Source organism: Podarcis liolepis, assembly GCF_965112155.1.
Source record: "Podarcis liolepis genome assembly, chromosome: 6".
NCBI classification, from domain to species: Eukaryota; Metazoa; Chordata; class Lepidosauria; order Squamata; family Lacertidae; genus Podarcis; species Podarcis liolepis.
Window position 1 is genome coordinate 99,314,387 of NC_139559.1, and position 26,686 is coordinate 99,341,072.

The following is a 26,686-nucleotide window of genomic DNA, read 5'->3' on the forward strand; positions in this document are numbered from 1 at the left end:
GAATAGGGGAAAATTGCCGAAATCTTTTAACGACCTGGAGGAAAATTTAGACCTAATCGACATCTGGAGGCATAAAAAACCCCACTTCTAAACAGTTTACTCATTATTCCGAACCCCATCAGAGCTGGGGCAGAATCGACCAGATCTGGATGACAAGAGTACTCTCGTTGAGAGTAAAGAGATGTGAAATTCAACCTAGGACATTATCCGATCATTGTGCCCTGGTTATGGAAATAAAAAATGAAGCGAAGGGACAATACAGGTGGAGGATGTGTGAGAATCTATTTGAAAGTGAAGAGGTGAAGGAAAGAGTTAAAGGTACCCTAAAAGAATATTTGGATTTAAATTTGAATAAGGAAACCACCATAGATATAGTATGGGATGCCAGTAAGGCGGTTTTAAGGGGCCTCTTAATACAACAAAACAATCATAGGAGGAAATTAAGGGAACGTAAGAAAGAGGATATCCTCACTCAATTGAGAAATTGTGAGAGAAAATTGATTATAAATCCGACAGATGATGATACCATTCGAGCCTCCAAAGTGCTGCAGTCTCAATACTCAGCGATACTAAATCAAGAGATAGAATGGAGAATTAAATTTATGAAGCAGAGGTATTTTGAGTCAGCAAATAAAATGGGGAAGTTACTTGCATGGCAGCTAAGAAAAAGAAAGAAACAAAACGTGATAAATAAAATAATAATGGAAGATAACATCATAGAAGACCCAGATGAAATAGAAAAGAGGTTTATTCAATTTTTCGAAAAGCTGTATGAAAGAGGAAAGGAAGATAGCGCAGAAATTAAGAACTATCTGGATCAAAGCGGAGGGAAATACATAACAGAAGAGGATAGAGCACAATTGAATAAGGAGATCACAGTAAATGAGATTAAGGAGGCTATTAGTAGGATGAAGAACGGGAAAGCCCCTGGGCCGGACGGTCTGTCCTCAAAATATTACAAAACGCTAGGGGAATACCTAGCGCCGGTGCTTAGAGATGTCATTAATAACATCCTCCAGGGAGGGAAGATCCCTGGCTCTTGGAAAGAGGCATATATAACCTTGATTCCAAAAACAGAGATTGAAAAAACAGATATAAAAAATTATAGGCCAATTTCATTGCTCAATAGCGATTATAAGATCTTCGCTGATATTATGGCAAGTAGACTTAAGAAGCTTCTAATGAAACACATACATAAAGACCAAGTGGGATTTCTCCCTAATAGACATCAGAAAGATAACGTTCGCCATATATTAAACATCATTGAATACTTAGATATGAGAATAGACATCCCAGCAGCATTAATCTTCATAGACGCTGAAAAGGCCTTCAATAATGTCTCATGGGAATTTTTATTACAATGTTTGGAAAAGGCAGGCATTGAAGGCCCTTATATGAAAGGTATTAGGGCAATATACTCAGAGCAACAGGCCAGGCTGATTATAAATAACAATCTGACCAAACCCTTTAAGATTGAGAAAGGTACTAGGCAGGGCTGCCCATTGTCCCCCCTGCTATTTATAATGGTATTAGAAGTAATCGCAAATAGAATAAGAGAGGCAGTAAACGTGAGGGGGATAAGAATCGGGAAGAAAGAATTCAAGCTGAAGGCGTATGCCGACGACCTGGTCCTGTCCTTGGAGAACCCAGTGGATAGTGCCAGTAGGGTGGTAGAACTACTGGAGGATTTTGGCAGATTGTCTGGATTTAGATTAAATAGGAAGAAAACTAAAATTTTAATAAAGAATCTGGCTGAACAGGATAAAATCCAGTTGGAAAAAAAGATTGGTATTAAAATTGTGAATAAAGTAAAATACTTAGGAATCTGGCTATCACCAAAAAATATAAACCTGGTTGAAGATAATTATAATAAGGTATGGCAGGGAATTAAAAAAGACCTGGACACCTGGCATAGACTGAAACTTTCATGGACAGGGAGGATGGCTGCAATTAAGATGTGTATTCTTCCGAGACTACTATTCTTGTTTCAAAACATTCCGATAATCAAAGGTACCTCCCACTTCAGGAATTGGCAAAAAATCCTGACCAAGTTTATATGGCAGGGAAAGAGAGCCAGAATAAAGCTTAAATACCTAACAGACTCAAGAGAGAGAGGTGGCTTTGCAGTCCCGAACATTAGGTTTTACTATGAGGCAGCTTGCATATGTTGGATAAAGGACTGGGCCACCCTTAGGAACACAGATCTATTAGATTTGGAGGGCTTTGATATAAGGTATGGGTGGCATGCCTACCTTTGGCAGGAGAAAGGTGAGGTCCACAGAGGTTTTTCCAATCATATAGTTAGAGGCTCATTACTAGAAGTGTGGAACAGGTACAAAAAACTGATCGAAAAAGGTATTCCGTGGTGGCTCTCCCCAGTTGATATCATCAAAATAAAAAAAATAAATATGACAGGTGAAAGATGGACGTATGAAGATCTCTTAGTAAAGACAGAAGAAGGATGGAAGGTGAAGCCCTATGAGGAGTTGAAAGGCAAGATAAAAGAATGGCTTCATTTCCACCAGATTAATGCATTATGGGGTGAGCATAAGAAATTGGGGATGAACGAAAAAAAATCAAGGTTCCAGGTGGAAATTTTAGAGAGTAATGACAAACTCCTCTCCAAAATGTATAAACAATTACTGGAATGGGATACCAAAGAGGATCTGGTGAAGGGAGTGATGGTGAAATGGGACAGAGATCTCGGACATAATATTGAATATAATAAATGGCAGACACTCTGGAGGAAAGGTATAAAATTTACAGCATGTGCAACCCTTCGTGAAAATCTAGAGAAAATGATGTACCGTTGGTATTTGACTCCAGCAAAGCTAGGAAAGATGTATAAAACCGCTGATAATACCTGCTGGAGATGTAGAGACAAGGTTGGGACTTTTTTCCATGTCTGGTGGACCTGCGATGTAGTGAAGGAATTTTGGGGACAAATTTATGATGAATTGAAAAAAATCTTGAAGTATAATTTCCCCAAAATCCCTGAGTTGTTTCTTTTAGGTATGATTGGTGAGGAAATAAAAAAAAATAGATCAAACCTTTTTTCAATATGCCATGGCTGCGGCGAGGATTTTAATAGCGCAAAAATGGAAATCCCCTGACTTACCTACGATCGGAGAGTGGCAAATGAGGCTATATCAATATATTGAATTAGCGAGATTAACACAAAAAATAAGGCAAAACAATACAGTTAAACACAAAGACGAATGGACTAAATTCTTAAATTATTTTGAGACTATCATGGGAATTAATAATTTATCAGTAGACGATAATTAAAACCTTCGATGTATAATGTAATTTTCAGTAATACTGCAGAAGTAATATAAGGATATGTAATCCAAGACCGAGTTGGACGGAAGTTTTTTATTTGTTAGTGTTTATGCTCTGTGTGTCTTTTTTCTTTCTTTTCTTTTTGCTTCCTTTTTTCTTCTTTTTTCTTTTTCCCTTTTGATGGATTTTTTCTTGTATTTATACATATGTAATATAGTGTGAAATGTGTATTTCTCTTAAATAAAATTTATAATAAAAAAAAAGCTGATAAAGTCTAATGGGCACACCACCACCCAAAAATTGCCTTCCATGTCACCTCTTGGATTTTCGCTGAGTTTTTGAAGGAGGACGAGTCCCCAAGCAGTCCCACATACTATATAGTCATTCATCTTTACCCCCAAATTTTAATGCTCATGCAGGGCCGACAGTTACACTGATAAGGAGATTATAATTCCTTGAGGCTGCCCCTTTGAAGTCTAGAATACAGATCGCCAGTAAGTAGGAAATGAGCGTAGTTATTTCTGCACATTTACTACCCTTTGATTCCTAACATTTTTTGCAGACTGAGGAAGGTGAAAGGACCAAAGGTCTGAGTCGGTAGCAGGCAGCTCCTGATGTCCCTACGAACCTTCTGGGCTGCCGTAGAGGAATACGGGGTTGGATGCCGGGAGGGAAGCGCCTTAAACAGAAAGCGCTGCACAAATACCTTCTTGCTGTCTCCTTGGTCCCACAAGCCCCATCTCGGCCGACCTCGGGCTGCTGGGACTTCCAGTGGGTGGGGCGGAGGGGTTCGGACGGACCCCAGGCCTCTTCGCCCGGCGCAGGGCTAAGCGAGGCGGATCCCACGGAGGATGCGACGGACGCGGGCCGGCTGCTCTTCTCTGTGCTCTTCCCGAGGGGCCGGATCGGGCGGGCGGCGGGTCTGAGGCGGCTAGACGCTTAGCCTTGAAGCCCTTTAGCTTCGGAGGCCGGGAAACAGAAAACAAACACACCACCACCACGCCGGAAGCGGAAGTGCCGCCGCCGCCAATCTCCTTTCTTCAAGACTCCAACTTTCCCCGCCTCCCATGGGAAAGTGACAGAAAGCCCCATCAATCACAGCACAGCGCGTCGCGGTACTTCCTTTGCGCAGTCATAGGAGGCAGCAACAGCTCCTCTACCGCAGGAGAGATTTTATTCAAAGGACCCCGTGCGGTGCGATTGGCCACTGGGGACGAATAGGAAGCGGCCGGCCGGCCGGCCTGGCCTCAATAGTCATTGGTAGCTTGAGTTCGACGGACAGGAATGCCTGCCTTTCCGTCGCGGCGCGTACGGGGCGGGGCTAAGGAAGCGCAGGCAGCCCCGCTTAAACATTATTGGTAGCCCGAGCGTGAGTGACAGAAGCGGAACCGTGGCCTGCGTCCCTTTGGCTAGGCCGCGAGGTCGCCTGAGGGAGCCTCCGGCGAGCCCGCAGCCATGAGCGGGTCCTTCTGCCGGCTGCCCGCAGCCCTGCGGCGGTGGCGCGGCGCGCGGCCCACGACACTCTTGGCGCGGCCGCTGAGCCAGGCCGGCCCCGGAGGCGGCGGAGCGGAGGGCGGCGAGGACGTGGCTTCGGCCGCCGGGTCGAAGGAGGCGGTGGGGCGCCTGGTGCGCGCTCACCCGGTGGTGGTGTTCATGAAGGGCAGCCCCGCGCAGCCCCAGTGCGGCTTCAGCAACGCGGTGGTGCAGATCCTGCGCCTGCACGGCGTCAGCGACTACCGCGCCTACGACGTCCTGCAGGACCCCGGCCTGCGCCAAGGTAGGCGGGCTCGGCGGAGGGGCCTCTGAGGGGAAGGCGGGCTGAGGCGGGCTTGCGGGGCGGCAGGGAAACCTCGCTGCTGCTGCTGCTGCCCGCCTGCATTTGCCAAGGCCTGAGCCGTGGGTCCCCCCCCCCGCCCCTCTTTCCTTAGAAGGGCCCGCTGTGGTTCCACGGAGTCTTCCTCATTAAGTTTCTGGGCCTGGCGGGTGGGAAGCGTGGCTGCGGGTTACGACTGTGTGGCCGGGCGTGGGACCCAGTTCTCGCTCCCCGCCCCCCCTCGCCCAGTCTTTCCCAAGGAGAAAGTGGGTGCTGCTGGGTGCCACTGCCTGCAGGCGCCCTGAGCCTCTTTCGGCAGAAGAGCACAACCCTCCTCTCTCCCCTTGAATCTGATGTTTCCCGAAAGGCTGTGTGAAGTGTTGCGTCCAGGCTGCCGTAGCCTCCAGCGCTTCTCTCCTCCGGCCTTTCCTGCTCTCGAGTAATGTGAGGGGAAGCGGTTGCTCTTTGGTCCTGCCTTCCCCGCAACTTGGGAGCTGGATGGAGATGTCCGTGCAAGTGCTCGGATGATCCTTGTAGGATCCGCCAGTCTCTTTTTGCAACTCAGAAGGGCCCTGCGACCAAATTGAGATTTCCAGTTTGGGGTTTGCATAAGTTGTTCTTAATATTTTATTATTTATTAAATTTATATACTGCCCTTCATTCGAAGATCTCAGGGTGGTTCAGAAGATAAAAATACGGGATAAAAGCACAAAATAAATACTTAAAAACAAAGCAAAACAATGACACCCCCCTCCCACAAACACATTTAAAAGGCTGTAGAATATAAATCACCCAAAGGCCTGGTTGAAGAGGAACGTTTTTGCCTGGCTTCTAAAGAGTTATGAGATTGTATCATTTTTCAGAGCACTTCTAGAATATACACAAGAGCTTGCACCACTCCCTCAACTCCAAATGTCTGTCGGGAATAGATAAATAATTTGGACAGAGATAAAGAATTTGTATTTGCCAAAGAGAGCAAATAGGTGTTGAAAAGCAGTAAAATATCCTAATTTTTTTAAAAATATGCAAATACATTTAAGGTTAGGTCCAAGAAGTGCTATATCTTTGTTCAAAAGTTTCTGTTTAATGCATTAGGAAAGTCTTCATGTAGTTTCTGTGACTCTGTTGGCCAGGGATCAGGGCTAGAATTTGAATCTTGAATGAGTTGCAAGAAGAAAAGTTTTAACGGAGGAAACAAGAGCCAATGCAGTGTTTTGAGTGTTAGCCTAGGACCTGGGAGACCGTTTCGCATTTCTACTCAATCATGAAGGTGACCTTGTGTGAATCAGGCTTGGCTGAACCTTCCTCACAGGTTGGTTGTGAAAATAAAATGTGGAGGTGAATGATGTGCTTTACCTTGAGCTCCTTGAAAGGAAATGTGGGATATAAATGTAATAGTAAAGATAAGAATGCAGTGCTGTTTCAACATGCTAAGTAGCCACTGAATATAGAGAGACAATTGAAAAATGGGGCAGTGAGAGCAGAATCTTTTGCTTTGGGGGAAAGTGGCTGGATAGAATCTGGAACCAGGGTCTCTACTTTTTGGAGGAAGGATAAACTGCAACATGTGTTTTGCAGGCAATGATTGATTTATACACGCCTAATTAATATGCAGCAGAAAAGAGGTTGGACTGGGGGGCAGAGTGGGCTGATGCACACTCCACTGATGTGCGCAGGGGTCAGGAACATAACCCACACACAAAATGGTTGTTGCCTCTATTGTAATATTTTTTTAAAAATCTAGATAGCAATTTTTTTTTATTGTGGGAATTAATCAAACTGAACTGATGATTCCTCAGGCCAGTGTTTCTCAAATGTTATGAGATTATCCTGAATCCTCCATACCCTAACACCAATCTTGGAAACTTGCTGTGTGTACAGGGGGTTATGTGTGCAGGGGGCTGGGCTAGATGACCCTTAGGATCCCTTCCAACTCTATGATTCTATCTGTTTACAGCACCACACTAGTTTTCTGTAAGTAGCTAAAGTACAGTACTGGATTTGATTGTGGGGAAACCCCATTTCAAATTGCAATGGACAAGCTTAATCTATGGGGTTGTTGGAATGAAATGCTGCTCTGTTCCCCATATAGCTTAAACAATATACTACTGCTTTCCACTTGCCTGGCTCCAAAATGCCCTTGTATAGTTTTGTGTTTCTCCTTGGTACTTCTGTCTCTAATCTGAAATAATTGGTTCTGCAGCATTTTTTAAATTTGAATGAACTGATTCTATTCCACAATTCCATGCTTGGAAACCTCAGGTCTTTAATTAGTCAGTTTTGTCAGCTTAAATTGTGTTTTACACAGTAGCAGAAGGACAGGTCGCCTACCCCAAGTTGAGGAGGAGAAGAGAGAAGGTGATACAATAAGCCAATAAGATTTGCTAAAAGGCTATGGGTTGTGTGCTTCCTTTCTTTTCTCCAGTATAGTCTTAACTGCCTTGCCTGTTCAAAAACACTGTTATAAGTTGTCTAATGTATTTGGTTTAATTCGTCTTTCTGTTTTGATTCAGGAATCAAAAACTACTCCAACTGGCCTACTATACCCCAGGTCTTCCTGAATGGTGAATTTGTAGGGGGCTGTGATATACTACTTCAGATGCATCAAAGCGGGGACCTAGTGGAGGAGCTTAAGAAATTAGGAATTCGCTCTGCACTTCTGGATTCGGAGAACAACCACGGAAAAAAATAAGCAAGTGACTGCTATGACTTTGACAAAGACAACTTTTGACGATTTGGTACCAGAAAAGCCTTATGCAATTTAGCTCAGAAAGGCAACTTTTTGAACTAACAATGAGGTTTTATCATTAAGCATTATGTTACCCGCTCTACTGTACAATAGACTGATATGTGGCTATTCTGTCTTGAATTTTTTTTAAGCATAGCTCTGTAAATCCAATGTTTTACAATCAAAGTAAATAAGTAGTTCACTTGTATTTTTAATGATTTTGTGTTCATTTTGCTTGAGTCACCAAAAAGTGTAACTTCTTTTCTGGGGTGTTTCCATACTAGCTGTTTATGCTCCAGAACTGTTACTCTTATTTACTCACTTTACAGTATCATTACGTTTTTGCTGTGCTTTCACTGTGGTTATTTCATATTTCCCCATGCTGCATAAAGTCTGACTTTAAAAGAAGAAAGAACAATGCTAGTTCCACAGGTGCAGGTGGCCTGGCACTCCTCTTCCATTTTGAGATGTGTAGTGGCTATTTTTAAATTGGTGCTAATGCACTGTGGTGAAATTTAACAGAATAAAAATAAACAATAGGGAAAGGAAAAGACAAGCATTTAAGAATGGTGTGCGGCAATAAGTAACTATTTCCTGAAGCACCTGATGAGAGAGAATGAAACAATTTGAAGAAGTAATCAAATAAATTTAAAGTGACTGCTTTGGGATTTACATCAGGCATAGGTTGAATTAGGCAAGTTCAAGGTCATTTGTCACCTGACTACTCTTCTTCCACCAGCAGAAACTTACAAAGATTTATCCCAACACATATGCCCCTGAATCCCAACAATGCTAACAACAGGAATAAACTCCATTTAAACTCAGTGGGATTTCCTTCTGAGTAAATATTTGAAAGAAGGTCATTGCTGCTACTGTTTGTTTCTTCTCCCGTTGCTAGGGTTGTTGAACAAAAAGCAGGGTTGTTTTTAAAAGTTCCTTAAAGGGCATCTAAGTAATAAGACAGTTGCTCTTTAAAAAGCACTATAATGCATTGAAACCGCTTTTAAAAATCCCATTGAGGAATTATTAATGAACAGTTGCCTGGATGTGAATTGTACTCTTCTGCACTGGTGTGAGTGTGAACATAGCTTAGTGGAGTGTTTATGTGGAAAAGGCACAATAATCCCTGCAGTGTGGAAAATCTATTGCAAGTCTGCTCATAACTAACACTATGTAAAGCAGTGATTGGGTAGGTCTAGGAGCTGTGCATCTGGAAGCATCCTTGGATCATCTTCATAATTTGCAAATTGTGTTCTAGGCATAGTGTGAGTTTCCTTTGCTTCTCAGTGAAAAATGAAGGAAGTTGATGCCTTCGTTTTATTTGTGTAGAGTTTAGGAACCCAATCAGCCTATATTTAGGGACACATATTAAGAGTGCAGTAACTTCTTAGCTTGAAAACAAATACCACAGTAGTCATAGAGTCATAGAGTTGGAAGAGACCACAAGGGCCATCGAGTCCAACCCCCTGATTGTAGTCATGATTACTGTTTCCAAAGTCAATAAATGGGTTTGGGGGGAAAGCCAGAAGTTTGGATTAAAAGCCAGGAAGTAACTTCTACCTCTGCCCAAAAGACTGCCTCAATTAATATAAAGTCTATAATCAGAGCTTTAATATATATAAACTTAATTTTGTGGCTCCAAATGGAAAATGTGCAGTTTTGGTATCACAGACATAGTTTATTGCTAGTGTCCATTTTTATATAAGTGCACAAACCCCTTGGGATACAGCCTTGGAACCAATAATTGGGTGTTTAACATTCTGAAATATTTTGTAAATTTATGCATGGACATGTGTTTTTTCAAATCTGCAGTGATTTGTGCTTCACTGAAATATATTTTCTATCCAGTTGAATGAGGAAATAAATCTGTTTCATGTTGGACTGAAAAATGTAGACAGCATAATATTTGTTGTTGGTTTTTTTAAAAAAAACTCCATATATCAAGCTCCCTTAATGTTTCTGTTTCTAGGCACAAAAATATATTCATTGAAAGCTTACACATTGTTTTGTGCAGCTACAGTAGTAGTAAAATAAGGGCCCTCACTATTTTTAAATAGGCGAGCAGTTTGTACCATTGGATACAAGTAAATAATCTGAGATATTTGTCTATTATTGATCTGTGATTATTTCAAGTTTCCTTTTGAGGTAAAAGGCCTAGAACATGAATTTTAAAATCCTGTCTCTTCACTGATTTCTTGATATGTTTTAAAACCAGCAGTATGATGGAAAGCTCTGAAAACATATAAGGAACAGTTTTAACATCACAATCCTAACCATGTCTTCTCAGAATTTAATAGGACTTATCAATATTAAGGAGCATGAAGGCTGGAGGGCATTGAGAAAGTGACATGTTGGAGTCATATCACTTCCATTTCTCTGTGTACTTTTTACTCTCTCCCCACCCATTGCAGACATGTGACTCCCAGAAGCTTGTCCGTGAGGAAAAGTGTTCCCTCATTCCTGATATGTAGGAACACATACTCCAGCACTGACAGAGATGTAGACAATAATAAAGTGAATGGAAATATGTTAGACAAAGTTGGCTTTGCTAACCCAAGGCACCCAAGACTAAAAATGATGCTGTCTAGTCTGCACTTGTGCAACATCACCCATAAGTTCGGTTTCAAGTCCAATATGATGGGAGAGCTTATGCTTTGCATTCACGTTCCCCAGGGTGCCGTCCAGCACCTTGAGAATGTGCTTCCAGTTGGAGCAGGCCACCTTGGACACGTAGCAGTACAGGAAGCAGTGCTTGTCATTCACCAGGAGGGGCTTGAGTGCCAACCGTTGCTGCCGAGAGCTCCCACGTGCGAGGTGCATCTGCTTGACCGCACGCAGAACGGATGTCCGGTTGCAGATGTCACGCAGAACCTGCACAGCCATGTCCTCCACCCTGGCGCTGCCACCACGCCTAGCCTGCGTAATAATAAAATTTAAGGTCATATAGATCAACACAGGAAGACTGACCCGAAACCATTTTGACTCCCAAGCTGACCAAATGTTTTTTCTGCAAGGAGGGAGGCGGTCAGGGAGCCCTCCCATTGTCTCAGGAATTGAGTAATCACCATTTCAAAGGGTAACAGACTACCAGGAAAGGCAATCGGATAAGGCATTATCAGATAACCTGGCAGACAGGAAAAACAACATTCAAATTTCTGTTGTGGACCACCTTTTCTGTGATGTAGGTATGTTTGTGGGGGATGGTCTTGGGTTACACCCCTTCTGTGATGTATGTATGGAGGGGTGGTCTTGAGTTCCAGGGCAGGGAATTTAAAGATCAATAAAGATCAGGCTCCCTAGATGCGTTGCTTCTCAATATTCTCTGGTTGGCCTCTGTTATTTTCTCCTACCAATAGGGAACCCATGTAAGGACTCTATACGGGCTCTTGGATACCCCATAGGGGGAAAAGGGCAGATTTTGTTTACCACACCTGGAACTCACCTCAGAAAGGGTGCAGCAGTGGGGGTTCCACCTCTGCCATAATGCCCTTCTAGATCATCAGGAGCAGGACGCTTGACACCAGGATCACACTGAACATCAGCATGGAAGGCACATGCAGGCATGCGCCGCTGGTACCACCTAGCAAGCGGGCCTGGGAGACGCCCCCACGGGGTGAAAGAGCACGGAGACTCGGCTTGCTGGGCGGCCTCAGGCTGGAGGGGCACGCGGGTGCTGGTGCCACTTGATGGTGAGCCTGCCAGCCTGAGCCCTGCCAGCAGCCGTCTGCTTGGCTCTGGCCATCGCTCCCTGCAGAGGGCGCTTGGGCTGCGGGGCGGCTGGGCAGGACCTGCCCCCTGCTGCTCTTAGCGAGCAGGGCAGGCGCCAGGGCTGATGGGAGTTGTAGTCCAAGGCCCCTCTGAGGCCCCGCAGGAGGGGCGAGGGCGGGAGGTTGGGAAGCGGCCCCGTGAAGGCAGGCAGGCAGGCAGGCAGAGAGACAGACAAACGGCGACCTGCTCGGAGGCGTCTCCTCGAGGCCCTCCTAGGGAGGCGCCGGAGGAGACGTCAACGCGCAGTCCAGCGTCGCTTCCTCGAGAAATCGCCGCGAGCGCCCGCATTGGCTTTCGTTGCACCACGTGCTCCGGGCGCTGCCCTTCCATTGGGCGCTTTCTCTCGCGCTCCGAAGGCGGCGTGTGGGCAAAGCGGTGCGTGGGTCCCGGCGCCTGCTGTTGCTCCGAGAAGGGCAAGAGCCGCCTCCCGCCGCGAGGGTCCCCGAGGAGCGGCGGCCGAAGGAGCAGTCCCTCGCTCGCGCGGGCGCCAGGTGAGCCTCGGGCCCCGCGGGGCCTCCGCCGCCGAGAGGCCTCCCCCCCGCGCCCCTTCTCCCACCAGGGGACTCGAGGCGCCGCTCTTGCCCGTCCGCCTCTCAGGAGTGGGCCGCCTCCCTCCCCGGGGCTTTGCCTGCTGTTGGTCGCCTGGAAGCCGCCTTGGGTCGCCGTGGGCAGGTGTCATAAGGAACAGGCATCCCACGAGGCCCCGTTTCTCTGAAAGGCTCCCGCTCCGGTGCCTGCGGGGACCCGAGGAGCCTCGTGCCCTTGGAGCATCCCTGTGCTGAGCTAGGCTTTCCTGGCGCTGTAGTCCACAGTCTTGCAGAAATGCAGCTCCCAGTGGCAGCCCCAGGGTTAGTGAGGAGGTTACAGGGAGCCAGGCAGAGAGCCGCCTCAGTAGTGGCGCCCGCCCGCCCTGTGGAGCAGCCTCCCCTCAGATGTCGAGGAAATAAACAGCTACCTGACTTTTAGAAGTCATCTGAAGGCAGCCCTGTATAGCGAAGTTGTTAATGGTTGAAGTTGTTAATATTCTATTGAGTTCTGCCCAGAGTAGCTGGGGAAACCCGGCACGATGGGCGGGATATAAATAAATAATAATAATAATTCAGAAAAGCTAGGAGAAATGGCACCCTCAACCTAGGTTTCAGTCACCACAACAATACATACAGGCACGGTTTTTTTAGACAATTACTAAACCAAATGAGGATAAGATGGGGGATTTAGCTAAAGATGGAATAAATGCTGTGCACAAAAGACAAGTTATTTTGAAACAAAGAATCAATTAAGTCTCCTTCACTGGAGGTTTTAAAACAGAGGTCGGATGGCTGTTCGTTGTGGATGCTTTAGTTGAGATTCCTGCATTGCAGGGGGTTGGTCTAGATCAGGGGTTGTTCCATCAAGCACTGGTGGGTGGTAAGGAAATTTTACCATCAAGAAAGATGCATTAGTGGGCGGTAGGTATAAAAAGGTTGACTATGCATGGCCTAGATGACTTGGGGTCATTTCCAACTCTACAATTTTATGATTCTAAGTTGCAAAGCAGTTTCATTCCAGCAAAAGTAAAAACCAAACCTCTTTTACGCAATTAGAGCAGGTAGCTTACTGAAACCTTTATCTTCATAAATTTGTAAAAAAAAAACTTTGCATAGAGAATTTATGTGGTCCTTTTTGTGGTACTTGGAGGGTACAGGTCGTACAGTGAACAAGCACAGTGGGACTTAAGTTTAGGCATGTATGGGACAGTAACACCCATCCCTCGCAAGAGAAAAACAATCCATTTAACTGTGAAAGAGCTTTGTACAACAATGAAAGGGTTTTCTCTTCCTCAGCACATCAAAAGGAGCAAGTGGAAAGGGAACACTTCAGTTAGTGACACTGCTCTCACCCAGCCACAGGAGATTTCGGTTGCAAACCACGTGACTGGAAATCTCAACGGTCGCAAGGGGGGCACTCACTCCTGAGTTGTAAAAAGCAACTGACGACTGGTTAATTTTGAACGCTGGGCGGGACGCAGATAAATTGCATGATAATGGCTTCCCCCAAAGTCTTTATTCTAACACTGCAATCCTGAACACACTTACTAGGGACAAGAATAAATGCTATTGAACAGAATGTGGTTTATTTCTGACAGAAGCATGCATAGTATTGTGCTGTACAATGAAGACCTCTGTAAGTGGTGAGGTTTTTTTTTTAGCCTTGATGTGTAATGTGTATTTTTTTCTTTGCTCTTTTAGGAAATGGATGGAGCCTTTTCTTCATGTTGAATGTCTACTTTTCAGACTGATTGCTAAACTACTATGGCAGGTCAAAGAGGAAATCGCATGCAGTTCCTATGCCCCTTGTCTTCTTCCACGGTGAACTGTCATAAATCTCCATCATGTTCAAGTAAAATTCATAGTATTTGCATGGTGTCCGACTTTTTTTATCCAAACATGGGAGGAGTGGAAAGCCACATCTACCAATTGTCACAGTGCCTAATTGAAAGAGGACACAAAGTTATCATTGTCACTCATGCTTATGAAGACCGTAAAGGCATTCGTTACCTCACCAATGGACTGAAAGTCTATTATTTGCCATTAAGAGTTATGTACAACCAGTCTACTGCAACAACTCTCTTCCATAGCCTGCCTCTGCTCAGGTATATATTTGTACGTGAAAGAGTCACCATTGTCCATTCCCATAGTTCATTTTCTGCTATGGCTCATGATGCCCTGTTCCATGCCAAGACAATGCAACTACGGACAGTTTTTACAGACCATTCCCTTTTTGGATTTGCTGATGTTAGTTCGGTGCTTACAAACAAACTCTTGACTGTATCACTATGTGATACAAACCACATAATATGTGTTTCTTACACTAGCAAGGAAAATACTGTGTTGAGAGCAGCACTGAATCCTGAAATAGTTTCTGTCATTCCCAATGCCGTTGATCCTACTGACTTCACTCCAGATGTATCTAGAAGGAACAAAAGCACAATAACTGTTGTTGTTGTCAGCAGACTTGTATATAGAAAAGGTAATGAGATCCAAAATATACGTGGCACTTAATGTAGCTTCTTTCTAATGCTATAGAGTTGATCAGAAATTGCCTTTCTGTTTGTATCTACCTTTTAAATTTACTTAAGTTTTGCTGCATGATATTATGGCTGGTTTTATTATTTTATTATTTACTAAATTTGTCAGTTGTTTTATCTTACCCAGGGAAGCCCAAAGTGACTTACAGCCAAACAAAAAGACTATAAATCCCACACAGATGCATTGAAACAAAGAGAATAGAGAAATACATTAAAAGCACACCACCCACTTCTAAAAGGTCGCAGATAGTTAAAGGCCAAAGACCTGGTTACAGAGGAAAGTTTCTGCCTGGCACCTAAATATTTTAAGACCTGGCAAGTATAAAATCCTGTTTAGATCTGTGGCAGACCGCATGCAGTTGCATGTGGATTCACATGCTGCTTGGCAGGAACTGCGTGGGGCTGCCAGTTTTAACAAGTGAAACTACAGGTGAGACTGCTGTGATATCATAGGATCATGATGACCTGAGCAAGAGCTATTGTTGTTGCAGGTAGAGGGCATAGAAGAACGGTCATAATGCATACAGTTTGTTCTGTTCCTCCAAACATGCAAATACATAAAATAAAAAGGAATGTTGTGAGATATAGGGGTGCCTTAACCCAAAACCTAGGGTAGACAACAAATTCAGAGCAAAGAGCAAAAAAGGCATTGGCCCATTAACTCTTTCTAGCTGTACCGGCACCATTTTTTTTTAAGAAAAAAAATACTGACTGGCACAATGTTTTGCCTTTAAAAAATTTGCTGTCGTGTAAGTGTCACACTAAGATTAGGGAGCCAGTGTTGAAGTTCTTGCTCTGCCGTGAAGCTCAGCATGACCCTGAGTCACGTCATCTCTCAGCCTGTACTGTTTCACGGGGCTTTTCGTAGTATAAAATGAGGCAAGGGAAAGCCATGCACAGCTCCTTGGAGGAAAGGCAGGATATGACTGCAATTAATTTAGGGGGAATGATAGTGAAAGTGCAGTGTGCTACCTTCATTTCACCAGTACAAGGCATGTTGGTAATCCACCTACACAATATCTAGTGCATTTTCCTTTTGGACTGTTGCCTCTGGGCTAGTAGTTTAGATACTAGTAGAGAATCCATCCCTGCTACCTTTTCTCTGCTAGTGGACTTTATTCCCTGCTGTTCCTGACAGTAGCCATGCCACCTCACAGCTTCCAGTCTTGTGTTACATGGGAGTAAGTTCTTCTGAACCCAGGAGGACTTACTTTTGAGGAAACAGGTTTTCTAGTGCAACTGCTAGAAGAAAGTAATTGTTCAAGACACTTTATCTTCTCTTTCTCTTAAGTTTTGTTCTGCCTTATATATTCTCCATTAATCCTCCCTGCTTCTGTGGGTAGAACATATGATTGTTGTCTACTTCCCAAAAAGCAGCTTTTGCACAAAGCTTTGCTTGTAGTGTAGCAGATACTTAGAAATCAGGTACCACTGAGATCTTGCAGCAGTAATGAAATTTTTATGGAGTAAGATAGAGTTGAAGTAAATTTGTAAACTTCAGAAATAAACTCTAAATCTGGTCACAGTAAAAAATCAAGGAACCCAGTACAGTACACTATAGTTTTTTATTTGCAATTTTATTAACACAGTTTTTTTATCATTTTCTTTTGATGCTGACGTATGATGGAATGCTTTGTCAGGTAGATAAGTAACAAATCTGAAATACCAACTGCCTCTAAATATTATGTCTTCAGGTATAGATTTGCTTAGTGGTATAATTCCTGAACTTTGTCAGAAGTATCCAGATTTACATTTCTTAGTTGGAGGAGAAGGACCAAAAAGAATTGTATTAGAAGAGGTACGGGAAAGATACCAGCTGCATGACAGGTACTTGCCTTGCTCTTGTTTTAATACTGTTGTGGTGATTGAAGGGTCAAAGGAAGAATTGGGTGAGCATTGGGAGGAAGGCTGCAAGGGGGAGGTGCATATCTGGAAGGTGCTTGATGGTCAATCAGTATTCAGTTCTTCAAAATCTTTTCAAAATTGCTTTCTTGCTCAGTTTAAATAAGATGTCCAGTTACTTTCTTAAGATACTTGTATTTCTTCTATTCCTTGTTGGTCCACATTGAGCTTCTTCACTGAACTAGCCACTATAGCCCCAAAGTCTTGTTCCTAGTCATTCACCACCAGTCCAGATTACATTAGCATATACAGTCAAACTTCGGCTCCCAAACACCCCCATTTTGGAACATTTCGGCTCTCAAAAGCCGAAAACCCAGAAGTAAAAGTTCAGGTTTTTGAATGTTTTTCGGAAGCCGAACACCCAACACGGCTTCTGGTTGAGTGCAGGAGGGTCTTGCAGCCAATCAGAAGCCATGCCTCAGTTGTCGAATATTTTGGAAACCAAACGGGCTTCCAGAATGGATTACGTTTGACAACCGAGGTTTGACTGTATGTGAAGTTTGGATTTTTTTTTATTTTTTTTGCCATTTTACTGTCCATTCACCCAGTTTGGAGAAATCCTTCTGGAGCTCTTCACAGTCCCTTTTTGTTTTGTTCAGCTTGAACAACTTGGTATCATTAGCAAATTTGGCTACCTCCCTGCTCATTCCTAGCCCTTGATCATTTTACGAGCAAGTTAAAAAGCAAATGTCATAACACTGATCCTTGGTGAACTCCCATTTTCTACATCACTCTTTTGAAAGAACTGTCCTTTTAATTCTACAGTCTGCTTCCTGTTTCTTAACAAAATACTGATCTGCAAAATACTGATCTCTTACCCCGTGAGCCTTTGGTGAGGGACTTTATCAAAAGTCAGCTCTTTACTTGGCACAAAAGTCTTAATGTTGGCATTCCCTGGGGAAGAGTGTTCCAATAAGCATACTTGCTCCTTTAGGAGGAAAGGCAGGGTACAAATTTAATAAAATAAAAAATTAAATGAATAAAACGGCAGCTAGTTGCCCATCTCTTTAGGCGAGTGAAAGTGGAAAAGGAAAAATGTATATAAGGTCAAACCTCGGTTCCTGAACAGCTCCATTTTGGAATGTTTCAGCTCCCAAACCATTTCCGCTCCCGAATGGTTTTTGAGCGTTTTTCGGAAGCTGAACATTCGATGCGGCTTCCGCTGAATGCAGAAAACTCTTGGAACCAATCGGAAGCTGCACCTCAGTTTTCGAAGATTTTGGAAGCCGAACGAGCTTCTGGAATAGATTATGTTCGACAACCGAGGTTTGACTGTATTGGCAAAGAGCAATCCTCTAAGTAACTTGGCCCCAATATGTTTAGGGCTTTAAAAAATAATGCCAGGACTGAAAATCAGGCCCAGAAATGACATGGAAACTAGTGCAGATAACTGCATTGCTCTGTTTTGGGCCTGCTAAACTGTCTGCACCATTTTAAAAGTCAGCCTCACAGTACATGACGGCAATCCATTTTGGAGACTATCATAATGGATACCCATCACAAAGTTTTCTCTATGTGGTGTCATTAAATGTTGGCTGAATTATGCCCGTTATGGATTGTATCCGAATGTGTGAACCAATGCCATTTAAAAGCATTGTGGAGCTTGTTTTGATATGCAGTCCAGCCCATCAGTGTCAGCAGTGTAAATAGCTAAGAAAGTTCATAAGCCACAAAATTAGTGATATTGACAAGTGCTTACGTTTGACTGTGATCATACACATGATTATGAAGACTTTTGCAAAGGTTACCTTTAAAAAACTTGTTTTCTCTAATTGCATGCAGAGTCCGTCTCCTGGGAGCTTTAGAACATCAGGATGTTAGAAATGTCTTGGTTCAGGGACACATTTTTCTCAACACTTCTCTCACCGAAGCATTTTGCATGGCAATTGTGGAAGCTGCCAGTTGTGGTTTACAGGTAAAAACAGTTTCCTTGTTTAGAGAGACTAGTTGGACATTTTCTTAATAACATAATATACAACTACGCATTAACAAGCAGACTTTTGAATAACATATCCAACAGAAGTGTCTACACTTATAACTACAAGTTCTTTGGAAATGAAGAATCAGTTTGCATGGGACTTACAACTTGATTGTCAGTTCTCTGTATTCATTATGTAGAATTTTAACATAACTGGCTTGCATATTTCAGGAATGCAAGGCGTGTTTGAACCTTGATTATTTGGCTTATTCTCATCTTTGATTCAGAAAGAAGCATTTGGACAACTGAAGACTCAATCATTATCCTTAAAAAAAATTCATTGACAGCTTTAAACATTAGATTGCCACATTGTGTATCTAGTGAAGGAGAGATTATACTACAGTTTAGCAATATAGGAGAAAGAAAAACAATATAAAATGAAAATGTTGAGGTAAAAGATTGAATTAAATCAAATTTTATTTTGGTTCATTTGGAAGAAGATCACTCACTGTTTGGATTAAATTAAAAAAATCATTTTGAGTCTCTGAATGTTCTCAAGTAATTACAGACTTCCATGTTTTCTGACGTGGCTGCTAGAGTAAGCTAGGCAGAAAAGAGTGCAAGTCGCAAGCACTGCTGAAACTGAACAGGAGGAATTATAGATTCCTAACTGCCTCTTTTTATTCTAGTAATGTTTGGCTGGCATATACCAAGGAATGGGTGAGGAGCAATCCAGCTCATCTATTCATTGGTTCTGCCTGCTGCAAGTTGTTGAGATGGTGCTTCTACAGCAAAGGGAAGGAGTTTGGTTTCTCCTCCTTGCATCTCTCTGAAGCGGCAGGGAGGCTGGAGTCTGAGGTCTCTGGACTCTTTGGTATCCTTCAGCCCTGCAGAACTTTGGGAGAAGCCCTCTCTCTGTTTCTCAGGGGTGTGACTGCTCACAGCTCCAGTGGGATGATGAACCCTGAAAGGTGCATTTCCACCTTTGTCACATAGTTCTCAATTTATGATCCACCAGCTATGTATTGTGTCCTGCCAGGTGATTGATAAACTGCCCCTTCTGGCTATTGCAGGAAGACATAAAAAATGTAGCCTCTAGGAACTGCTATGTATATCTGTTGTGCTGCTCAGTTTTGAGGATTCTGCTGTGCTGGCCTTTTCTACTCTATTTAATATTTTCATGTATGTTCATATGAAATTGGCTTAAGAGGTCATAAAGTACACTGATTACTTCATTTGATTAATTCATCTTCATTTGCTTGATTTATTTACATCCAACCTTTACACACACACACAGAGAGAGTGCTTTTTTCTGGGGGTATGCAGGGGTATGCATACACCTAAACATTTTGTGAATTTTGTACTTTTGTCCATTTGTTTCCCCCGATTTGAACTATAGAATGGTGATTTTCTTGAGTCAAAATGAGAGTACCCCTAAACATTTTTAAAGAAAAAAGCACTGTGTGTGTGTGTGTGTGTGTGTGTGTGTGTGTGTGTGTGTACTTTTCAGCATACACTACAATTAAAAAACAACTAATCCAAATAATAAAAAAGAAAAGAAGAAGCATAAAGGGGGGATAGAAAGCCATCTTTCAGAGGTGCAGCTTAGCTCTTGTCCCCCACAGAAGGTGGGGGACCCTCCCAGCTCCCACTTGGGAGATCTTCCCTGCCTCTCACGCATGGTCTTTCACCTTCCATCCAACACCTTTTGTGCATACCTTCATTAATCCAGAGTAGAGAAAGCAGGAAATAAAGGTAATAAAAAATAAAAAGAAAGAGAGAAAAAAGAGAAATAAAGATGACTTTCATCTCTTTAATAGAGAATTGCATTCCTTTCTTATGCTAAAGAAATTATTTTCACTTTTGTAGCACTTCACAAAAAGGACAGAGCATTAAAAGTAATATAAAATAAAGATTATTAAACACCCTTATCCGTTTATAATCTTTCTTAATCACAAATAATTAAGACATTTTTTTTTTCTGGCTGTTAGGTAATGTCTCATCTTACGCCAGCAGTCCATTTGTGTTCTAGGTGAAAATTAAGTGGTGGATAGATTCACGTCCGTCGTAATTCATCCCAGTCTCAGAAGTAATTAAAAGAAGGGAGCTTTAGCTGACCTGATGTCCCAAGGACTAACCTTCAGGGCTATTATGCAGGCACAATGGTGATTCCTTGCTCCCAACACGTTTCCTCCATCCAAAAACTTCATCTAGTCCAACCCTTTGCAATGTAGGAATCTTAGCTAAAGCATCCATAACACATGGCCATCCAACCTCCGCTTAAAAACCTCCCAGGAAGGAGAGTCTATCACCTCCTGAGGGAGATGAACAGCCCTTACTGTCAGCACTGTTTAGTTGAAATCTCCTTTCCTGTAACTTGGAGCCATTGGGAAAACAAGCTTGCTCCATCTTCCATGTGACGGCCTTTGAGATATTTGAAGATGGCTATCATATCCCCTCTCAGTCTCCTCTTTTCCAAGCTAAACATGCCCAATTCCCTCAACCATTCCTCATAAGTCTTGGTTTCCAGACCCTTGGTCATCTTGGTTGCCCTCCTCTGCACATGTTCCAGCTTGTCGACATCCTTCAATTGTGGCACCCAGAATTGGACAATGTATTCCAAGGCAGACCAAGGCAGAGTAGAGTGGGATTACGACTTCCCTTGATCAGGACGTTATACATCTGTTGATGCTGCTGCGTCACACAGTTGACTTACATTAAGCTTGTGGTCCTTTAATCTCCCTATCTTCAAAGGTAGAGAGTAATAACAAAGGTTTATGTTTTGCCTATTGTTAATCACAGCATAATTATCTTGTTGTAGTGTCAGCAGTCAATGACTAGCCAGCCAGCTTTTCTCCTGGAAGTCCCACATCCAGTCTATCCTCAAAAAGACTGAAGGAAGCTGATAGCAAAAATAAAAATATGGATTTATAATGTCAAAACGCCACCTTCAATCTAATACAAAAGAGCAAAATTAAAACAGCTTGTCTAATGGATTTGTAAGATATTAGTACTGGTGGAGGGTGTTTGGGCAAGAAGTGACCTGTTTTGACAACGGGGCGGGGGGGTCAAAGGAGAGAGAAATGGCGCTGAATCAAAGTGTCTCCTTTCTTGAGGAGTTTCCACAGTCATGAGTCTCCCTGTGTAATTTTGGGCCATTCATATGCTCTTCATCTGATTTACCTCACAGTGTTGCTATAAGGATAAAAGTTGAGATAGAAGCTGAGAAGGCCATTTATGCCACCTAGATGGAAGGGCAAGACAACACATTTATTTATACATTTACAGCTGATCATTTGGAGGTGAAACATTCATTACTGTGTTGTATTATTGATATAGTATTTTTGAAACCTAAATTGCCTGATAAGTATAATATAAATTTTCCTGCTATTTTAGGTGGTGAGTACTAGGGTTGGTGGGATTCCTGAGGTGCTGCCAGATAATTTTATAATCTTATGTGAACCTTCTGTGAAATCTCTCTGTAATGGTTTGGAAAAGGCAATTCGTCAACTGAAGTCGGGATCGCTTCTGTCTTCAGAAATAATACACAACAACGTTAAAACTTTCTATACTTGGAAGGATGTTGCAAAGAGAACTGAAAAAGTAGGTACACTTCCATATTCTGAGACCCATTATATTTTCCTGGTCTTTGTTTTAGTGTGGGGGGGGACCTGTGGCCCTCCAGGTGTTGCAATGCCCATCAGCCCCCAAAAGCGTGCTCAGTGGTCAGGGGTGGTGGCAATGGCAGCCCAGCAGCATCTGAAGGGTCAAAGGTTCAGCAGGGAGGCTTGAGTATTTTTCAGAGTGGAGGGTGAGCAGCTCTACAAATATGTTGTTTTTATGTCATACTTTGTTGTGATATTACGTAACAGAAATAAGTTCTCAAATTCCTTGTGCTGGTAGCATAATTTGCAAGCTTCATTAAAATTGCCTTCACTTGGGCCCTTGCATATCATCTCCTAGTTGTTTCACTATTTAGCTTGTTGGTGTGGAAATCCTTCTAACTAACAGTCTTTACTAGATACTCCTAACTTATTTCCACCAGAAACCTTCACATACATTGTACTCTGTACTGGAGCAACCCTAGTCAGATGAGTAAATTCGCCTCCCTAGATGCAATGTTATTGAGAATCAAGAGCCTCCCCTTGCAAAATAGTCTGTGGACCTGCTGCTGAGAGAGCGCTGCTACCTATGGACCTCTTTCTGAGATCTCTCCTAAGCCCCACAAGTGCTTGTGCATATGCAGAAGTACACCCTGTATTGGACTTAGAATATAATCAGCCTTATAAGCAGATGTCTTGCCTATTAGATGATGCAATCTAAACATTGCAGACAACCCTCATGTATTCCCCCCCCCTTTCTTTCTTAGGTGTATGACAGAGTGGCAGATGAAACTGTATTACCAATGGGCAAACGACTTGACAGACTAATCTCTCACTGTGGCCCAGTGACCGGCTGCATTTTTGCTCTTTTTGCTGTGCTCAGCTTTCTTTTCCTGATCCTCTTGAGGCGGCTGACACCAGATTACCTTATTGATGTTGCAATAAATGCTACAGGAGAAAACGGGGCATGGACTCGACAATATTTCCCCAATAAAAACAAGAAAGAGAAGACTTCGTTCTGTTAAAGGTGCTAACAAACAGGACTGCATTCTCCTATGGTCTAGCATTGGCTGTTAGATTTACATTTGCCAAGCAATGTTTTTATAAATTATTGGACAATTTTTCTTGATCTTTGGAAAGAAGATGTTCTACCTCAGATTAGGATAGTCTAAAATGGCTTAGGATAGTTATGCTTGCCAAGACCTGCCACAATAGCTGATCACATTTCTTTCAACCTGAATGATTTTGTCTAAATATGGAGAATCTCATTGTGGCAATTACTGAAAGAAAGACTTGGGTGAATAGGTGGAATTTTACTGCTTTCCCTATTTTTAATATCCCAAGCCTTAAAGATGAACCTTCTGTTCCAGCGCAAACCAAGTGGAGATCAAAATTGTAACTCTAGGTGTCAGGTGTGCTTTTTAAGGGTCAGACACCAATGTGAGACACAGGTCCCATAGAGGAGATTGGACTGAATTTTTCTTTAGGTTTCTTGGGCACTAATGAACAGTATGAAAATAAGCATATTTTAATTTTTTGCATGCTTTCCTGAATATACATTTTAAAATGTGTTCTTTGGAAGAAGTTGCTTCTTGCTGGTGTTACAATTTACTTTTTATGGTTTTGTTCAGACACATCTGGAAACTGCTTTCATGCTGTACGGATAAGCCCAAGAGAGCCTCCCTATCTCCAGGGTGCAACAAGGAGAAGGTTGGAAGCTTCTGCTTTTATGTAAAAAAAAAAAAACAAACAACCCAAATCCTATGGTTCCCCTTTATGGATAAACCTGGGGGATTGTTATTCTGAGTTATTCAAACCATAGTTTGTTGAAATAAACCAGGATCAACCATGGTTTCAGATCCTGGTTTGTTAACTAGTGCAATTCTATCCAGCTCTGAGAAATCCAAATGGTTTACTCCCAAATCCGTTTGCATAGGATTATAAAATATGGCAGAAATAAACCATTGTTCCCTAAATTCATTAATTACAGGGGACTGTGGTTTGCTTTAAAGTAGAATTGGAACCTTCCAATTTCTTCATCATGCACCTGGCTTCCCAGTTTATCTGAACTGTCCCTATGTTTTGGCTATTTTGTTATTTTTAGCATCCCATTACAATATTGATATGACAATCAACACTGTTCTCTGTGCTTTGCGGTCTTGGTGTTTAATTTGTCTCACTGTGGCTCCTAGCTGCCTCCTACTTTAAGGGTAGCAGGCAGACACCACTGGAAGAAGTCCCCACAGGGACTGAATATGAGTAAAATGCAAATCAGGTTAGACCCTAGTTGCTTAGTATTTTTAAGGGTGGCTCTTTTTCTTGGCTGTGAAAGTATGAATGCAAAATTAAGAGATCATGTATGAATAATGATTACTGCATGTGCTGGATATGTGCTTCTGGAGGGGGGGGGGACTGTATGGATGTTGTAAGGTACAAGTGCCGAGGTTTTTAATTAATTAATTAATTAATTTTAAGATCCTGTTTATTGTCCATGCGTCTTTTCTGCCACCTTCTTCAGCTTAAAGCTACGTTCCTGTGCACCCTTATTGGGGAATAAAAGGTAAAAGACCCCTGGACGGTTAAGTCCAGTCAAAGGTGACTATGGGGTACGACACACATCTCGCTTTCAGGATTCGAACAGCCAACCTTCGATCAGCAAGCCCAAGAGGCTCAGCGCCACCCGTGTCTCTCTGCCAACCTAGCAGTTTGAAAGCATGCCAATGCAAGTAGATAAATAGGTACCGCTTCGGCAGGAAGGTAAACGGCATTTCTGTGCGCTAGCCATCTGTTGACAAACGCCAGCTCCCTTGGCCTGAAAGCGAGATGAACGCCACACCCCCAGAGTCATCTGCGACTGGACTTAACTGTTCAGGGGTCCTTTACCTTTACCTATTGGGGAATAAGTTCAGTGGGACCTAGTGGCTGTGTTCACATTTAATGCTAAGCCACAAAATATGAATTCCTACTTTGCTTCTGCCTTCTGCAAGTGGGGAAACCAAACCACAAAGTGGTTGGCTTAGTATGTCATCCAAACCTGGAATCATACAGTGGTGCCTCGCAAGACGAAATTGATTCGTTCCGCGAGTTTTTTCGTCTAGCGAATTTTTCGTCTTGCGAAGCACGGTTTTGGAAAAGCTTCAGAAATCACCAAAAACCTCAAAAAAGGCTACCACACCGCGTTCTATGAGTTGCTCCTCGAAGTCAAGTCACAACTGTATTAACGGTGTTAAGAAAAAGGAAACAAACTTGCAAAAAACACAAGACGTTTTCGTCTTGCGAAGCAAGCCCATAGGGAAATTCGTCTTGCGAAGCAGCTCATAAACCACAAACCCTTTCGTCTAGCGAGTTTTTCATCTTGCGAGGCATTCGTCTTGCGGGGCACCACTGTAGTTGTTTCCCACAAACAAACCACGGTTGCCATGACTTCAAGTTGGCTAGTGGTCATGATTTGTTTGAGTTCAAATGTCACAGGAAACCATACCCTCCATGGTTTATTTTCCTGAAGCAGGAATGCCTGTATCAGTGCCTAGCTTGAAGTTTAATCCCTAGTGGTTTAATAAACTTTATTTTCTGGCTTCGCATTACATGCAAACACAGCCTGTGGAACCTGATTCCAAGTAAACATGCAGAGAAGTGAGAAGTTGACAGGTTTGTAAAGACCATTGGAGATCATTAAGGAATTGAAACATAACTTCAGTTCACACAAATAAGCAAATGTTTTAAGCAAAGTATTTTCCTCTATTTTCAGTGTATTAGTACAAAGTTTTTGCATCCCTCAGGTGCATGCATGTATTTTTTTATGGGGTGAGGTGAAGGGGTTGGTGCTACAGGCTTGCTTAAGGTGGCATTTGGTGGCTTACAAAAAGAACTTGCACAAGTTAGACCAACTGTCAAACAAAATTGGAAGCTGAAAATTTACATCTCTTACTGACATTACACATTGGTGAATGCAATGTTAATGTGACTTACCAGCTTTTATCTTGATCACCAGTACTCAAATGGCATTCCTATGTCCTTATGTCATAGAATTGCTTTAATAGCTGAAAATTCTAATTTTTTATTTTCACTATTGTAAGGCACTCCAGTTTCCCTGTAGTGTGAGATACTGAGTGAGCAAGGTTAGATCATTTTGTAATTTTACACATTTTTTCTGTTTGGGAAACACAGGTAGTTAAGAGGCACAATTTTTCAATCTAGTCAATAGACTATCAAAGGGATGTAGAGGCTTTTTGGAAGTGATCTTGGTCCATGCTATTTTCCATATGGCAAGTGTTCTATCACCAGTCGGGATTAAAAAAAAATATTTTATTAAAGTTTGTAAAAGAATACAAAGATTAATATCAGATATCTTTTTATCAGGGTAAAAAACTAATCTAAATAAAAACAGACCAAAAAGGGGGGGGGGGAGAAGAGAACTCCTAACTTCTCAGGAGTTAGGTACCAATTTTACATCATTTTGTAATAACTCTCTTTTAAATCACAACACAATCTGTATTTTAACCATTTAGTCCACATTTGTTCCTGTTTCATCTGTATATTAGAACCATTTATTTTGCCCATTTAATCATGCATCATTTAACTTGTTTTTCTTGCATTTCAAATTTCA

The 26,686-nt window shown here is 42.6% G+C and overlaps 2 protein-coding genes and 2 long non-coding RNA genes across 6 annotated transcripts in view; 2 read left to right on the forward strand and 2 right to left on the reverse strand.

Annotated features, from left to right (window-relative positions):
* Positions 1-4,376, reverse strand: part of LOC310708648 — a 189,971-nt gene extending 185,595 nt beyond the window's left edge. Inside the window, exon 1 of the long non-coding RNA XR_014527108.1 lies at positions 3,989-4,376. This is a non-coding gene — a long non-coding RNA (uncharacterized lncRNA). The remainder of the gene's footprint in view (positions 1-3,988) is intronic.
* Positions 4,377-4,496: 120 nt separating this feature from the next.
* GLRX5 (glutaredoxin 5) lies at positions 4,497-9,712 on the forward strand. Its single transcript, XM_083507267.1, has 3 exons — positions 4,497-5,059; positions 7,609-9,236; positions 9,300-9,712. The coding sequence occupies exons 1-2, from the start codon at positions 4,738-4,740 to the stop codon at positions 7,785-7,787; spliced, it is 501 nt and encodes a 166-aa protein (XP_083363393.1). The 5' UTR covers positions 4,497-4,737; the 3' UTR covers positions 7,788-9,236; positions 9,300-9,712.
* A 39-nt stretch (positions 9,713-9,751) lies between these two features.
* On the reverse strand, positions 9,752-11,812 carry LOC310708654. The gene is made up of 2 exons (XR_014527122.1): positions 11,266-11,812; positions 9,752-10,739 (listed from the first exon to the last, which is right to left on the reverse strand). It is a non-coding gene; the product is annotated as an uncharacterized lncRNA (long non-coding RNA).
* Positions 11,813-12,052: 240 nt separating this feature from the next.
* Positions 12,053-26,475, forward strand: PIGA (phosphatidylinositol glycan anchor biosynthesis class A). 3 transcript variants are annotated; one of them, XR_014527093.1, is made up of 7 exons: positions 12,053-12,082; positions 13,820-14,600; positions 16,353-16,485; positions 18,343-18,475; positions 21,875-22,081; positions 22,848-25,130; positions 25,471-26,475. XR_014527093.1 is itself a non-coding variant. In XM_083507176.1 (7 exons), exons 2-6 carry the CDS (start codon positions 13,883-13,885, stop codon positions 23,103-23,105), a joined length of 1,449 nt encoding a protein of 482 aa, XP_083363302.1. In that variant the 5' UTR covers positions 12,053-12,082; positions 13,820-13,882; the 3' UTR covers positions 23,106-23,107; positions 23,712-26,475. The 3 variants fall into 3 exon arrangements, 2 of the variants coding, with proteins under 2 accessions (XP_083363302.1, XP_083363301.1); XM_083507176.1 differs by having other exon boundaries at positions 22,848-23,107; positions 23,712-26,475; XM_083507175.1 differs by having other exon boundaries at positions 22,848-26,475.
* The last annotated feature ends 211 nt before the right edge of the window (positions 26,476-26,686 follow it).

Excerpts from the sequence above, each read along its gene's own strand:
- GLRX5 (XM_083507267.1), top strand. The coding sequence starts at position 4,738 with ATGAGCGGGTCCTTCTGCCGGCTGCCCGCAGCCCTGCGGCGGTGGCGC. Across the intron at positions 5,060-7,608 it reads GGACCCCGGCCTGCGCCAAG|GAATCAAAAACTACTCCAAC; the intron begins GTAGGCGGGCTC and ends GTTTTGATTCAG.
- PIGA (XM_083507175.1), top strand. The coding sequence starts at position 13,883 with ATGGCAGGTCAAAGAGGAAATCGCATGCAGTTCCTATGCCCCTTGTCT. Across the intron at positions 18,476-21,874 it reads CTGCCAGTTGTGGTTTACAG|GTGGTGAGTACTAGGGTTGG; the intron begins GTAAAAACAGTT and ends CTGCTATTTTAG. Across the intron at positions 22,082-22,847 it reads TTGCAAAGAGAACTGAAAAA|GTGTATGACAGAGTGGCAGA; the intron begins GTAGGTACACTT and ends TTTCTTTCTTAG.